This window comes from Meleagris gallopavo, chromosome 11 (genome assembly GCF_905368555.1).
Source record: "Meleagris gallopavo chromosome 11, MGAL_WU_HG_1.1, whole genome shotgun sequence".
NCBI classification, from domain to species: Eukaryota; Metazoa; Chordata; class Aves; order Galliformes; family Phasianidae; genus Meleagris; species Meleagris gallopavo.
The window spans coordinates 13483810-13499520 of record NC_139414.1 but is presented as its reverse complement, the minus strand read 5'-3'; the positions used below and the strand labels follow the sequence as shown (position 1 = coordinate 13499520).

Below are 15711 nucleotides of genomic sequence, written 5' to 3'. Positions count from 1 at the left end.
GCGTAATTTTCTTTGATGGGAAAGGGAATGCACAAAGATTGAGCAAAAATGCAGCTTGAACACTGATTGCTGTCACTCAGGCAAGTATTACTGATGGCAGAGACTTGAACATGGAGCCATGACCAGATTATCAAATGTCTGCTAACCCTTAGTTTTGTACCTACCAGTGAACAAATGTCAGTTCTGGCCAGTGGGTTTGCAGGCTCATCAGCTGCCCTAGAAATGTTTCTTTCTGCAGGAGGTTGTTAACTTTCATTCCTGAGCATTTTTAGCAAAAAGCAACTCGTCTTCAAAGAGTTTTTAAGGTACCAAAATGTGAGGAAAAAACTGGAGAATCAGCATTAAAACAGAAAGCTTTTTGATTAATAAATTATCTTGCTTGATTTCCACCTTGCATTGTACTCCAGCTTTGGGAGGCAAGTCTGCTTGGTGGGAATATCTTCTATCCATAGGAGCAGGAGATAGGATTGGGGAAGTTGGATTGTGCAGCTGGTAGAGGAAGATGTGGAGACCTTGCATCATCTTGGCTGGAAACTGAATCTTTCCAGAGGAGTGGCTTTGCTGCTTTATTAAATGGAGCTCAGCAGCCCAGAGGCAGAGTCCCTGGGGGCTGCGTGTGTCCTTCCTAAACCAATATTGCACCGCGGTTGTGAGGAGAACTGGTTTTGTTTCACAATTCCTTTCCACCTTCCCTCTCCCTGCTCCCCTCACATAGCGTTATCTCTTGATGTGATGTCATTAACTCTCTAATTAGCCCTGAGGGTGTTCTGGAGAGATAACGAGGCTATAGGAGCTCAAATAAGCAGCGTGCGCAGATGTTTACCCAGGGTCGGAGGGCAGACCTGTTGTGACAGCCGATTGCCTTGGGGAGGGCACGCTCCTTTGGGAAGAGAGAAGCTGATCTGTGCTTCAGGCAGACCAGGAGCAGGGCTCCTCTCCTGCCCGAGGCAAGTCAGTGTCTTTTCCCTGCATTGCAAAATGGGGAAAAATGCAGTTGGAAGTCTTTGGAATAGAGGATTCTGGAATAGTGAGTGTGATCAGGGTATGCTTGTAGCTCGATGGCTGTGGATGAGGCCATGTCCACTTGCTCTGATTGATGGTGGGCAGGATCAGCAACATCTCTTGGGGTTTTTTCTTCTGTATTTTGTTTGCCATAACACTTCTTAAAGGGGAAAGTCCCTGTTTCAGTACGCAGTTTTTTTCCTTCCTCACCTCTTCTCTTGGTTTGAGCAATGAAGACCAGCTGATACCTCTGCGCTGGTATTTGGGAAGGAAGGGTGATTTCTGTTTTTTGCCTGCTGTTATGGTTTGTCACGTGTGTGTGTGTGTCCCCATAAAGTCTTCACTGGAAAAGCTCCCAAAGCTAATTGGCAGAAGCTCAGTTTTGAGCATTCAGCAGTTATTCAGATTAAAGGGGGGGAAACACATTCTATTTTTTCCTCCTCCTCCTGTTATCTCAGTCTTAATTTGTAAACATTTCTGAGCTGAGTGGATGTCACAGTCGTGGTGACGCGGTTGATCCAGCTGCTATTTTTACAACAGAGCGGAGAGGTCTGAGCAGAGTTATTCCCTTTGATGTGCAAGAAATTCTGCATGAGCCACCTAATAAGCAGGCAGGTTTGTGTATCCCCCCTCCTCTCCAAGAACTTACTCAATCTCCAGTTAATGCTACAATTAAAGACTTGTGGCAATGGTATTTTAAATTGTCGTTATTTAGTACGGTTACCTTGCATTCAGGAAGGCTTATTGATGACTTGCTCATGGTACCAGGCAGAGATGCTGGCATGGACCAGGTAAGAGCATGCAGAAAGTAAATTGCATTTAAAAAAAAACAAAAAAAAAAAAAAAAAAACCCAAAATCTTGATGATTTGACTTGGCTGATGCCTCATTCTGGAAACCTAGGGGTCTCGTTTTTGCCTTACTTTACTTTTCAGCACACCAGCGGGAGCTGCAAAGCATTGCCAGAGGCTTTCTGGAGCAACGGAGTCAGATCTGGGAGGGTTGCACTCAAAACTTTCAGATCTAACTGGCAATGATTATTTTTGGCTTCCTAGAGTATTGGAGGTAACTTTTAAATAAAGGCAAGAGAGATTTCCCTTCCCAAGGCTGAGCTGCTTTGCTTGTCTCAGTTCAGTGAGCTAAGCAAAGCTTGAGCAGCAGGCTTTGCAAAACCCAATGCTCTGGATTGATTTCTTTATTTTCTAATTTCTTTTTGTAGGAGAGGAAGGATTGAGGGAAGCTCATTGGACTAAGAGAATAAAGTTAAACCTTATTGCAATGTGAGTAGAAATAATATATCTTAGCACGCAGAATGAAGGTCTTTGTCTCAGATGGTTTGCTTTCTTTGATTAAGGTGATTGGTGCAATAAGTTACAACCTCTATCTACAAGGATTGTCTTGCTTATGACTTTAGGCCATCACAGTCACAGCAGAACTGAGTGTGTTTTCCTTGGAGACCTGTCCAAAGGCTCAGATAAATGAATCCCATTGCTGGGAAGTGAGTGTGCAGTTTGAAGGAGGGTCCTTCTAGCTTTGTGACGTTCGTTTAGCAGTGTACAGTTTAGAGATTTAAGATTGCCTCTGACAGAATCTATGAGATGCTGCCTCACCATTGTTGGCTTGTTTTTTGATCTTTAACATACAAGGAGTTTTTCTTTCTTTGTTTTTTATTTTGAGGGGGTTGCTGTCTCTTGAGTGCAGCCTGAGAGCTCTGGTGGGTGCTGTTACCTCCAGCCACCTATGCTAGAGTGACAGTGACCTCCTTTGTGGCACCTGGGGATGACTGATCTGCAGAAGGCCACTTGTCCAGGATCTACTTCAAGGTGATTGTACAGGCTGATGCTTCTGAACCACAGAGCTAGGTCAGGGTTGTGTGTACAGAGGGCAGGGATTTGTGCTGACATGTCAATTTATTCATGCTATATGCATTTCTCCTCGTGTTTGACATGCAGATCTCCTTGGATAAACTTCCACACGTCTCTATGTAGTTCATCTGGGTGTTGCTTCACCCACAACCACCTCCAGCCACCTGTGGGACAGAAGATAGCAGATACTTAACACAACACTGCTGTGTTAATGACTTGGAACAGGAGGAAAAGGAGGTTCTTCTGAGTTTCATAGCACAACTAGCAAATGAGATTTTTTGCAGTGGCTTGCTGAAGTTGGGAGATGTGTGTATGTCTTCTTCTGTGCTTCCCCTTCATAGCTTTTGAACTCACACATCAGTATCAAAACTTACATCCTGACAATATTTAGGAGTCAGAATGGCCTGTCATTCAAGCCAGTCCACTTCCTTACTGCTAGACAGCTGTAACTCCAAGGTGACTTGCAGCTTTACGTCCAGCTCTGCAGACTTTGCAGTGGTGCTGTGAAGTGACCTGTCTGGCTAACGGTGCTGTGGCTGCTCCCTGCAAACCTCGCCTATATCTTCAGATTAGCACATGCGGTTTTCTGGCCTTGTACCCATCTCAGGTGAGATCACGTAAACGCACTGAGAACAGCCTGTAGTGCTGGGAAAGGTGAACAGAAGAAGAAAGGAAGGGGCTGCAGCAGTCTCTTGAGTTGTCCCTGTGATGTTGGAAACCTGCTCTGTGCTCAGCAGGCTTTTGCTTGTGGTTCAGGAGCAGTGAGGACGTGTGGGACTCCAGCTGTACTGGGTTTTTGATGCTGGGCAGGGTTTCATGCTAATCCCTGTTCCTGGGGGCTTCTCCTTGTGCTGTGCTCTCCAAGAAAGAATGGGTAACATGCATGGTAAACGTTTGCAGTCTGTTGCTCAGGTGGCCAGCAGCCATTTGCCATGTCATACTAGCAGGGTTAGAGCTAAATGAGACAGATGCACCACTTTGCATGGTGAGGAGCTCCTGCACTATGGAGAAGGCACTGTAATCCTCTGCTGTATGGTGTTGGTTCCTTTCTGGCTGTGGTTTTGTCCCATTTTTATCAGAAGAAAAGAAGCTGGTGGAGTTCTCAGTGTCCTCTAATTCAGGGTGGCAGGAAGCCAGGGGTGGCTTCTTCTGTCCTGTGATGGTGCAGGCATCTGAGGTTCGCAGCAGTGCAGCCTGCTTACACTGATGTCCCCTCCTCGTGTGCCCGAAGGCGTTGGGGTTAAAGGGTGCCTGAAGGCAAAGGAGCTGTGACAGAGAGCAGAAGCAGCTCTCTGGCAGCCGGTATTGGTTGGGCTGGGGTTGCAGCTCTGCTAGGGACCTCACTTTCCTTCTCCCTACGCAGCTCCCATGAGTCACTTGCTCACTGAGGCTCAGTTTCATTGTGAACGGCTGCGGCAGTGCGGGGACTTAGCAATTAGCCGCTGGTCGGCTTCACGGCAGGTCCTCAAAGCCTGGAGCACCGTCGTTAGGCTGGGAGGGCAGGCGGCCGCTCTCTGATCTGGATGCTCGGTTTCCTCTCTCTCTCTCTCCCCCCCTTCCCCGCCCCTTTAAAAAGGTGTTTTGTTTCCCCTCTTCGGCTGCAGCTCGCCCCGCTCTTCCCGAAGCACAGGAGAGGAGCTGCCTTTTGTTCTCTCCGCGCATCCCACGCGGGGAGAGACGGCAGCGGTGGATCCCGCTCGCGGCTCGGGGCGGTTCGGCAGCTCTGCTGCACGGCTGCCGGCGTGGGATCCTGGGGGGTTTGTGGTGCCGCAGAGTAAAGCAGACGGGCAGATCGCTTTCCCTGCTCCGAAGTGTCTTTCTGAAATCTCTAGTTGCTGTGGGTGCAACGTTCGGGTGGTTTTTGCTGAGGATTACTCAGCGATTTCTCTCATGTGTTAACTCAAAATCATGAGTCCCTCTGGATGAGTTGCTTTTCTAATTTGTAACCGCTCTGATTTGAAAGTTTACTGTGGAATTAGAAGTGATTGCAGAGGAGGGAGATATGTAGCTAGAGAGCAGCTATGTCCCCTGAGTGTGGATGACAGAGCATGTGTCTGAATTATGGTGCATGGAGCAAGAATTGCTTCTCAGAAAGCCCCTTGAGTGCTTTGTCCAAAAGCTGAGTGCTACAGCAGCCAGAGGTTTGGCTGTGCTGCTGCCCTCCCGGTCTCCAGCGATGCATCTCAGTGTCCTCCCGAGCTGTTTGGGCTTTGGTCACAGCCAAGGCTGTGCCTTGAGAAAGCTCCAAAGTCTTCTAAGAAAATAAATAAATAGAGGCTCTTCAAAGCAGCTGCTTGGGAGCAGCTCTGCATTTTGAGTTTCTGAACTCGTGGAAAAGTGACAGGGGAAAGTTGTAGTTTCCTTTCTTTTCTTCCTTTTTTTTTTTTTTTTTTTTTTCTTCCCCTTTGTCATTCCCCCTCCTTCCCTTTGCTTTTTAGAGATTGGTGATAAGGAATTCTAACTACTTAATGAGCTGGGAGAGGCCTCTCTCCATTGGAGTGGAGGACTCCAGGTGGCACTTTGACAGATTGGACAGGTAAGGCAGGAGAGCCCCACCTCCTCCTCCTTGCCTATAGTTAGGTATATAAGGGAAACTTAAATTATGCAGAGAGGCACACTCCGAGTCCTGTTATCTTCCAAGTAGCATCACATACCTTTTCAGGGTCTTCTAGGGGGTGGGAGGTGTTTGTCAAAATCCTGGAGCCAGAAGAAAGAACAGCAGCATTGATCAATTTGACTGCTAACATGTTGTACCTGGAAAACAATGCCCAGTCCCAGTATAGCGAGGTAAGGATCCTAGGTTTGAGCTGTGATATCTTTTAATATATTTTATTTTTAGCGAAATCGTGCAATTTTTCACCCCTGTAGTCCTGATGTTAGGCATGCAAGATACATTTATTTTTCCGAAACTTTGCGCCTTCCAAATGCCAAGTAGAGTTTGCTGAGCTAGATATTGAAATGAGAATGAACTTGGAACCTTTACATTTGTGACAGCAAATTTCTTTTGGGAGCCTTGATCAACCAAATATATATATTTAAAAAAATATATATAGTTTTTTGCATTGGTAAATCAAGACAGAGTAGTCGTTTACTGTAAGCAGTGCGTAGAGTTTGCATTCCTGTAGCACTATGAGCAGTATCTGTGTTGAGTGCATTATAACTCATTAGCTAGTCTTTTTATTGCCAAAATCGCTGCTCATCGTTAAAAATGGGTTTAGGAAGTAAATCAAAAATTCACTAATTCCATTCTTTGGTTACGTTTAAATAATATGTGAAGAGGTTCTCTGCCGCAGGAGTTGCGTTAGCGTCTACCCCAATAACTCCTTTACGCGGTGCTTTTAATGCTTTTTGTCTTGAAGCAGCAGCAAGATACTTTATTCAGGTTATCCGTAAACACTGTGTGGGGATAAATTCTCACACAATGGATGTGACTTGTTGCACTGTATGGGTGCAAGTGGAACGCAGACTTCAGCAGCGGACTTCTTTGTTTGTTTTTTAGCCCACTAGATCGGCGTTTTTGTAAGGTAGAAGCTGAGTGAATTGCCGCATACTGTGCAAGTCTTTGAGGAAGTTACCTGGGGTTGAGGCAGATCTAACAACAATATTGGTTTACATTCCAGTGGAGACAGCAGCTGTGTTGACACTCGTCAGAATGGCGATGCAGCAAAATCTTCTCTGTGTATGTGCGCGTGTGTATTCCTGGTGAAAATGCTTCAAGCGGAGGGCATGGGGTGTGGGACCTGCAGCAGACAGAAGCTCAGCCACTTGGAAAAGAAAACAAAATAGGAATTGCACGGTGGAGAGCGCAGATAGGGGATGTGATACCTGCCGAGGAAAAGCCTGTTAAATGTACACTTGGGGCTCGCGCACCTGGGATGGCTGTTTGCAACTCAGATAAACTGGAACCTGTGTGTTTTCCAGTCTCCTGTATTTCAGGGTGTGCAAACACATGGTATGCTCTTGTGCCCAGAAGACACTAATGTGGTGACTATTTTTTTTTTATTTTTTTTTTTCTTCTCTCAGGTTAATTATAAACTCTTAAATGGGGAGAGAGCACTTCTTGGCGTGTTTGCTTGGCATTATTTGTCTCCTGCTATCTGATCAACTTTCGCTGAATAGCAGTGGTGGGGCTGTGGAGTCCCCATGGTTGACTTGCTGGGCTCATCTGTCAGAAGCGATGCGCTCGGGAGCATTTGTGCTCCGCTTAAATGCCGCTTGCTGTAGCAGCAGGAGAGGCTTGTAAAAGGCTTTAGCTCTCCTCATATATTTTTTTTTCCCCTTCTTACATTTGATCTTGATGCGCTGGCTTTGTTCATTCAGTGAAGCGTTGAACGCTGTGGAAGGAAAATGCGATTAGCGCTGACTTGGCTTTATTACTGATATAGCAGCCCTTATAGCAACCCTTTGTGAGTGAGATGGAGACCTGTGAACTCTGTGAGAATGCGTCCTGATGAACCTTGCTCATCCTAGGCTTGAAAAAAGCATGTAGGCTTTCACGAAAGTTAAATAAATAAAAAAAACTACCTTTAGCTAGCAGCATGGATGTAGGAGTTTCAGTTTGTTGAAATCAGACTTAAAAATGGAGAACAATTGGCTTTCCTCCCACTGAAACATACTTCCTTTCCCCTCTTCCACACTGCTGTGCCTGGGATGCTCGCTGCCCTCCAGCGCCGTCTCCTTACGGGTGCTGTCCTCTGCCCGCTCTGCCCTGCAGCTTGAGCCTTGTGCAAGGCCCGGCCAGGCCTGCGTGGTCAGGGCAGCAAGCTTGTGCTGTGGCCCACGGCCCTGTGAGGTCTGTGCCTGCGAGCATGGTGTCAAATGCCACAGTGAGATGAGGAGTTAATTCTAAGCAGGCAAAATTTGGTTAAGGGAAGTTGAGAACAAGGTTTGAGGAGTCAATTGTAGGCCAAAAGACTGGAGGTGGAACCTGCCCCAAGCTTTTTTTTTTTGCAGTTTAAAGCAATCCAGCATTTGATCTGGATTGATTGTAAGAGCAACTGAGCTCTTTGTTGGCGGATTGCTGGGCTTGGCGGCTCTGGGGATCCTTATATTGGAGGAGATGATGTGAACAGGAGGGATATGTGGTATGGCTAGAATGTAACAGGACGATGAAGTGGTGGTTAACAGGAATGTTGGGGTCTTGGATTGCTCTCCTTCCATGTTTCTCTATCTGGCAGTTCTGGGTATTGTGCAGAAACTTCTGCAAGGAGACGTGCCCCAGATGTGATGCACTTGTAAACTGGCTGTGCGCCGTGAAGAGGGTCCTTGGAGGTGTTCAAGAAATGTTTAGATGTGGTACTTAAGGGCATGGCTTAGTGGGCAATATTGGTGGTAGTTATTAAGTTTGACTAGGTAATCCTAGAGGTCTTTTCCAACCTTAATGATTCTGTGTGTAAATCTGTCCACTCTTATCTGCCTTTCCTGGGTGCTGAATGGGGAGGATGAGAGCAGTAAAGAGATCCCACTGGGACTGATTCTTCTGGAATATGACTGAGATGATGATTTGGAGAGATTAATGTGTTTGCTGAAATCAAATTAAGGCATTGCCAAAAGAATAAGCGTAACTTCTTCAACACTGATAAGAAGTGTGCTGTGAATTTTGATCATCTCCTTCTTCCCCAAGATCTTCCTGCTCTTTGTGAAAGAGAGGCAAATTAAAGAATCTCTTTCCGTTAAGATTTTTATCATAGTTTTGGGAGGGGAATGGGGAAATGAGTTTTGCACAAAACCTTTAAAACCTCTAGTGCTCTCCTATTATGGCTTTTTGGCAACATTCCTTCATGCTAGAAGTCTAAAAGGCTGTAGTTGGATTGCTGCAAATATCTTTGATTCAAGGTTAGAATAACCTGTTCAAGAAGGATGGATCTCATATAGTGTGTGTTTAAATAAATAAAAACTTGAACTAATAGTTGAAATGCATGTGTTTGACCTGTAGTGTCCTGGGTGTGAGAATTCCTTCTGCAGGAGCAGCTAGGTGGGTCTGTGGGGTAGTCTGGAAGGATGTCCTAAAGGAGTTGGGCCACCTCTGTGAGGCCTGAGAAACATCCACTGGTGTGGGATGTTGCTTTAGCAAACAGTTTAAGGTTAAGGAATTTAGAAATTGAGATATAGCTGGCTTTTGAGTATCACCTACTTTAGCGTGCGGTAAAAGTGTGGTTGGAGTTTCACCACCCTTGTTGTCTGAACTTGGTTGTCAGCCACCTGGGAGGACAAAGCTGTGGCCCTTCTGGTGTTGCTTTCCTTGACTGATTGTCAGATGCGGCGTTGGTCACCGCTGTTCTGTCTTATCCTGCTCTGTGGCCCTCTTCCACACCTAGGGTGAAGGAAGGAATTTTGGGAGAAGGCCGCCTGCTCACTCCCAAGGGAACCACTGTCCTCCCTTCCTGCAGACTGGGGACCTGTCTTTTTCCTCCTCCTATTTGTGAAGATGTCTTGGAGTTCAGCTCCCTCTGTTTAGGGAGATGTTAACTCCCAGTGCCTGGGAGGGAACTTCTTTCTGAGCAGTGGAGGGTTCAGGTAGGAGCACCGTGCCTTTCAGTGGCTTCTGAATATTGAAATTATATTAACGCCCTGCCAGTTTGGGTGCAGGCCCTCATTATGAGCAAGAAGTAAGGAGGTGCACTGAGGATTACGTTTTTGTCAGCTGGACGCTGACAAAGATGCTTCTTGTCAATTCACCCTCACTTTTTGCTGTAATTGTACTTAAAGAACTGAGTTTTTGTCATGTGATGTCTTCTGTGCTAATTTGTGAGATGAGTAGCTTATCTTAGTCTGCAGAGGTCTTCTGTGGGGTTGTAGAGGCCCTGTATAGCCAACCCTTTCCTCGGAGAGGCTTCAAAACCGCAGTTGCAGAGCTTTGCCCTGCAGTAGAAAAGCTGAAGTAGACTTGTAGCCTTATCTTTTTGGAGAGTTGAAGTGACTGGTTTTCTAGTAAAGAAACTGAAGCAGTCCAGAGGTCTCAGGAAGCTGAGATACGTCTCTTGCCACATGCTCCCATCCCCCTGCTGGAACAGGAGGACCACTTGACAGAGGAAACACAGGGAAGGGCAAGAGCTGAATCTGTGTTATGCAAGGGTCTAATTGTTTACTGTCAGAGCAGGTTTGTCGTGTCATGGGTGGTCTTCTGTTTTGTAACGTGATACGTAAAAGCTTGGGTGATAGCTGCACTGATAGTGGAAGTGACACGATCCTCTGTAGGGTAGTGAATTGGGACTGTTACTTGAAAAAAAATCCTCCTAGCTTTAGGCAGAGGATCTGGACTGGCCCTCCACATTCATAGGGTATAGCTCAGAAATGAATGATTGAAACTGTATGTGGGTGGAATAATTGAATAATATTGTTTGTTAATAGACAGAAATGAAACCTGATGATGTTCTGTCTGCACAGCTTCAACTTCTGACTGTGCTGTGTGATACATCTGCAGAAATTAGGGTAGTCTGTGCAAAATTATTGCTCAGTAACATACTGTGGTTTGCACAGTAATGCAGTGGTACTGGACATCAGATTGTAAAATGGAGATGCAATTTCTAATCCTCTGCTTAAAATGAGGATGAGTGTTGGGCAAGATATTTTTGCAGTTGGCAAGTTATTAGTTTGCTTCACTTGGAAAGAAACCAATTCTAAATGCTTTCTATAGTAAAAAGAAAAAAGTCAATGTTAAGCAGCAGCCATTGAAGCGAGGGTGGTTTTCTTCTTGAGTTGGTGACTATAAGTGATAGTCCTTTTTTTTTGTGGGGGGGAGAGGGGAGAGGTGTTTTCTTGTTGGTTTTGCTTGTTTTGTTTTGTCACTAACAACTGGGTTCTCTGCATTTCTTCTACCACAAGCACAACTATTTTTCTCTCCTATTGCATGGCTTCCTTAGGAGTGTATCTTTCTTTTTCATTTTGTCTTTTTAAAATTAATAAGTAATGGTTTTAAGTCAAGTGAAATTGTTCAGGGACAGGAGAAAGGAAAAAAAGCATGGAGAAAAACAAAAGGAAGCTTTGTCTGCCTCTCAAATGCATCCTTGCCCTTCTGGTGGAAGCCTTTTGGGTTGCATCTGCCGAGTTATGCCTAGCAGAAGAGTTTTTCCTAGCACGGCCTTATTTTACATGTTTCAGAAGCACTGCAAGATCCATAGGGAAGATGCTGCATCCACAGCAGGAAAGCTATGGATATAGGATGTGAGAGGGTGTCTCCTGTAAACCATGTATTTTGTGCTTTCCTTCCTCGGGAAGATGTGGGCTATGGGTAGTGGAGAAACTACTTATTTCATTATCTTGAAGGGCTGAATAAAAGTGGGTGTTGCCTGGCTCAAGGCAAATTTTAAGTTCTATTTACAAAATGTTCCCACTGAAAAATCTGGAAACGCTTCAGAAAGGAACTCTTGCACCGATGGATTTGTGCTAGACACTATTAAGCCCTGTTATTTTTCTGGCACTGTCTCCAACGCTCCTTGAGAATGTGCAGAGTAGGCAATAAAATGAGTGCAACTCTTTTAAAGCAAGGTTGCATAAATCATCTGAAAGGAGAGTAGCTTCTCATATACCAGCAGTAACGCTCCACTTCAACCTCTCTAGTGGAGAAGTGAGCTCAAACTTTGTGTGGCTTGGCCTGGATTAGTGTCAAGTCACTTTTGGTATCAAATGGAATTAAGAGGAAAAACATTATTTTCCAAGAGTGTCAAAGTTCAGCTTTTTTTTTTTTTTCAGTTGCACACATTTTCTAGATTCTCTGCATCAGCTAGCAGTGCCTTAACAACTAAATGAGGCTGTGATTGTTGGTAATACTTGAGTCCATCCGTAGTTAGGGATTTGAGTGGATCTCTCCAAGTGAGTCAACTTGCCATTCTTCAAAAATGTCCTGCTCTGTGTTGTTTTCTTGTATTATTTAGTAACTTCTGAGAAATATTCCAGTACTTACTCTCCCATGTGGAGCTTCCATCAGGGCTTTGCTTTGCTCTGAGAAGATGTACCTGTCAGAGGGAATAGAGAGCAGCTTTTTCAATAGGGGTATACCATAGGATGAAGCTTTAGCAGGGCAGCACAAGCCAAAATATGCAGGCTGTTACTTGGCAGAAAGCTACTGAGAAGAAAGTGCGGTGAAATATAGGGTTGAACTTTTTTCTCTTGACCAGGCTGACTTCTGCAGAAGTTCTGGTTTTATTCTAAAGAAAAGCCAATGAGAGACTTTCCTTTCCAGGTTTTGCTTAGCTGCCTGCCATTGCCTTATGCACAGAGAAAATAGAGCAGCATGGGATTAAAACTACTGCAGTCTTAATTAAAGATAAATACTAAGAGGAAAAATCATAAGAAATATTGTTCAGGAAGGCACCAATAAGTACATGGCACGCGTTAGTTTCCTGGAGTTGGCAAAGTGATGTTGAGTCATCTTTGGTAGCTTGAGTCTAAACTTCGTTGTTGAAAAGCTGCCTTTTTTATAGGGCACGAGCAGTAACAAAAATGTGGGATGCTTTTTTGTTGTTTTTTAATTGTACCAGGTTTGAGTGATTTGGGAGTTGAGCCAAGAATACTCACTGATATCTGGTATTTTTTGCAAATCCTCTGCCGCTGTCGTTTCACCCGGAGCCTTAATGGTACAACTAAAGGAGAAGGGTTTTAACCAGGATGTGCGTGTTAATGTCTAGAATAGATGGCTTGAGGTGCCATGTGTTTCTAAGGCTGTGCCCAGTCATCCCTTGTTTGGAAGTGGACCCAAGCAGCAAGGCTGAGCACGCTTGAAAATTAATGCATTGATTGGAGCCTGGCAGTCTCCTGGGATTGATTCCAGAGTTTGGATCCGGATTTAAACTTCCCCCCAAGGACTTTGGGAAGTGGTATACAAGGGGGCCTGGTGAAATTTGAGATGAGTCCAACTTCCTCAAGATGGCAAGAAGATGAATGTTTTTACCAAGGGCAAGAGAGTGGGAGGAAACACCCAGTTTAGGGAGAAATATTTTATGGTGGGGTAGTGTCTGGGAATGAAAGGGATGGATTGTGTCTCGGCAGATATGAATCTTTTAGTTTTAATCCACATCTAGGAAGTAAATACAAAGACTCTTGCCGACTTCTGGGAACAGGGAGAGGGGAGGAGGTGCAGTGCTAGGCTTCTTGGGCACGCTGCTTAAGGGAAAATCCCAGTAGTGCAGAGCTGAAGACCAGCTACATGAGGGACCTGATGTGTAGGACTGATGCGGTGCCTCAGGAGCTGGTGTGAACAGAACTGTAGGAACTCTCAATGTATAAGTATGCTGTCAGTAAGCGTCAAGTCAGCCAGTGAATCTCTCTGCTAGAAGGAGAGAACTAGTTAAACTTGGTTTTTATTTTTTAGGTAACCTTGTGTCTTGGTCATCAGAAAATATCTTTTGAGGGTGCAGTTGCTCAAAGTAAAGAATAACATTCTGACAGGCTGCTCCAATCAGATTCTGCAGAGATCAGATTCTACAAATTTAGGTTCTTTCTGAAATCATTAGTAGCCTCTGCAAGCCTTTACTGTGATTTCTTACACCACAGTTTTACTCTGCATTTTTTGTTGCTCTTTCGGGAGCACCGAGTGGATTAAGTCAATGGGTAAATTTCCTTTAACTCCCTTTCAGCAGCACATGAGCGTGTAAGAAGTTCTTGAAGAGGAAACTAGAAAATGTACTGGCTGTGCTCGATCTAAAAAATATTAGTCATTTTGCAAGCAGGAAACTACTAGTTGAATATTAAAGTGAGAAAACTGCCTTTGTTGGGTCACTGTGCTCTATGTCTGAAAGTAACTGAATATTCAGTTTGGAGGAGTAATGAGTTAAATATGAATGGAAACTGATGGCATGCTGTCACTCAGAAATCTAGAACCCCTTTCTCTATTTTGCTGCTGAAACTGCACGCAGCTGTGTTGACTGCAAATAACTAGAAATACCTTGCAATTAGAAGCATTCACTAAAATAATGGAAACTGCTCAGAAAAAGTTCTCATTGTCTTGCTGAACAAATCTATCGACCTCTCAGTTCAGTGTCTCAAAGGTACATCTCCAAACCCGTGCATGGCCCTAAGTGCTTGTGGCACCATTTGTTTTAGTGTCAGCAGAGCTTCATGGAAGTTCTATGAATGCATTGTGGTGATGTCATTTAAATGGTTGGGAAAATGTTCTGGAGGGTTGCAAGGCTGATGGAGTGAAGGCGGGGTGGAAGAAGCCCAGTCTTTGCATGCACTTCATGTGTACATGCATGCACACACACCTCATTCTCAAAGGCTGGCTTCCAGGGCGTTCTGGTGTTGCGTACCTCTACAGGATAGGAGCTACTTTTAATGTACCAGATAAAGCCATATGTTGGAAGGCAAAGCCCTGCCTCCTTTTATTCTTTGCATTTGGGGCATAAATAGGATTTGGCAGCCAGTCCTCTCGATTTCCCCCACTCAATCTTAAAAGCTTCTCAGTCAGTGGTGCTGCTTGCATTATTTGGTGTCTCAGGCTTTTTGAGAATGCCATCCCGTGTGCTCTGTTCTGGAGAGATGAGGTGGCCAGATAACATAGAAAACCCAGTAGATGTTCCTTTTAATCTATGGGGACTCTCGTGGCACAGTATAACCCTTTTTCTGTGCTTGCTTTAACTTGTTTTATTTTGCCCTTTGCCCTCCTGTAACTCTTATTGAATTCTTATATTCTGTAGCTGCATCACGCTTCAAAGAGTGGGTGTGGGGGTTTGTGTGGTTTCTTTGGCTTTTTTTAACTGTTTGATTTATTTAACTTGCAGATAATCTGAATTTCTCGTTCTGACTAAAATGTTACCTAGCTGGAGTATTCTACCTTGCTGGCTGAAAGCTGATGCGTTCTGGTTTTATTTAGCAAAACGACAAATTTGGGAGTTAACTTCAATCCCTGGTGCTATTCTGACCCCGATTACTCATTGTCTTTGTGCCCTATGGCCATACTTTGGTTAGTGTCCGCTGCCTTTCAGTATGGATGACACACAGATATCCTGTCCAGCCTAACGCTGCCCTCTCAGCGCAATAAAATGCTGCATGTCTGAAATGACTGATAACCATCGATGATTACCGCTCAGTTAAGAGTTCAAGAAACAAGGCAGCTTTAATCAGCTACTGAAGTCTTCCTCTCCACCTCACCCACCCCCAATTTAGAATTTTAATCTGTTTGCCTGATATTTAAAGCTCACCTTTTTTCTTTGATCCCACTTTTGACCTTACTTGCAAACCTGACGCATGGCATTTCTGCTGAGTTGTGGTCCTGCAATCACTCAGCCACTGAAATTAGGCAAAAAAAAAAACCAAAAAAAAAAAGACCCTTGCTTTTTCTGTTTTTCCTGTTGTAAGTCTGTTGTCTTCAGTTATGTTTACATCTCTTGGGAGCATGAGGGGAGCCTTTCCAAATAGTCTGTACTTTCTGGCTCTTCAGATCTTTGTTGACATTATGTTGTCCAGCTGGTAATAGGAGAGCATAGGGAAGCTCTTGGTCTCTGTTCTAGCCTCAGGAAGCGAAGCGTTTTGGGTTATAAATCAGTTTGCTTTAAAATCATGGAGTTCTCATGTCCCATTATGTCTGGCATCTCAGAGAGATGATATATTTCTTCTTCCTCCGTTTATGTATTTTCTCTTGTATGCCAAATAGATTGCTGAGCACAAACCGAGTAAAGAAATGACCCAGTATGTGTGCAAGAGGATGGATTTGGGGCTTTTTTCTATTTTAATCTAGCTACATTTTCAAAATAATTAAGCATTCCCTAGATGCTCTAATGAAAGTCTGCATGAAATGATTTGGTGTACAGTGATGAAATTGGTTTTGGTGCAAGGAGGTATTTTTTTAAGGACCTCAATTTGGAGTCTTTTTTTTTTTCTCCATTAAAGGCCTAAAATACAGCTTTTAGG

The 15711-nt window shown here is 44.4% G+C and overlaps 1 protein-coding gene across 10 annotated transcripts in view; it reads left to right on the top strand.

The window, feature by feature from the left end:
* TP63 (tumor protein p63) overlaps positions 1-15711 on the top strand; it is a 174147-nt gene that overhangs the window by 103263 nt on the left and 55173 nt on the right. For 2 of the 10 annotated variants that reach the window (XM_085233228.1, XM_010716748.4), the window contains exon 1: positions 5402-5652. The exons of 7 other annotated variants lie outside the window; for them this stretch is intronic. In XM_085233228.1, the coding sequence (XP_085089354.1) occupies positions 5611-5652 (42 nt within the window). In that variant the 5' untranslated portion in view covers positions 5402-5610. Of the gene's footprint in view, positions 1-5401; positions 5653-6502; positions 6545-15711 lie in introns of those variants that run through there. One more of the 10 variants, XM_085233230.1, reaches the window with a different exon arrangement.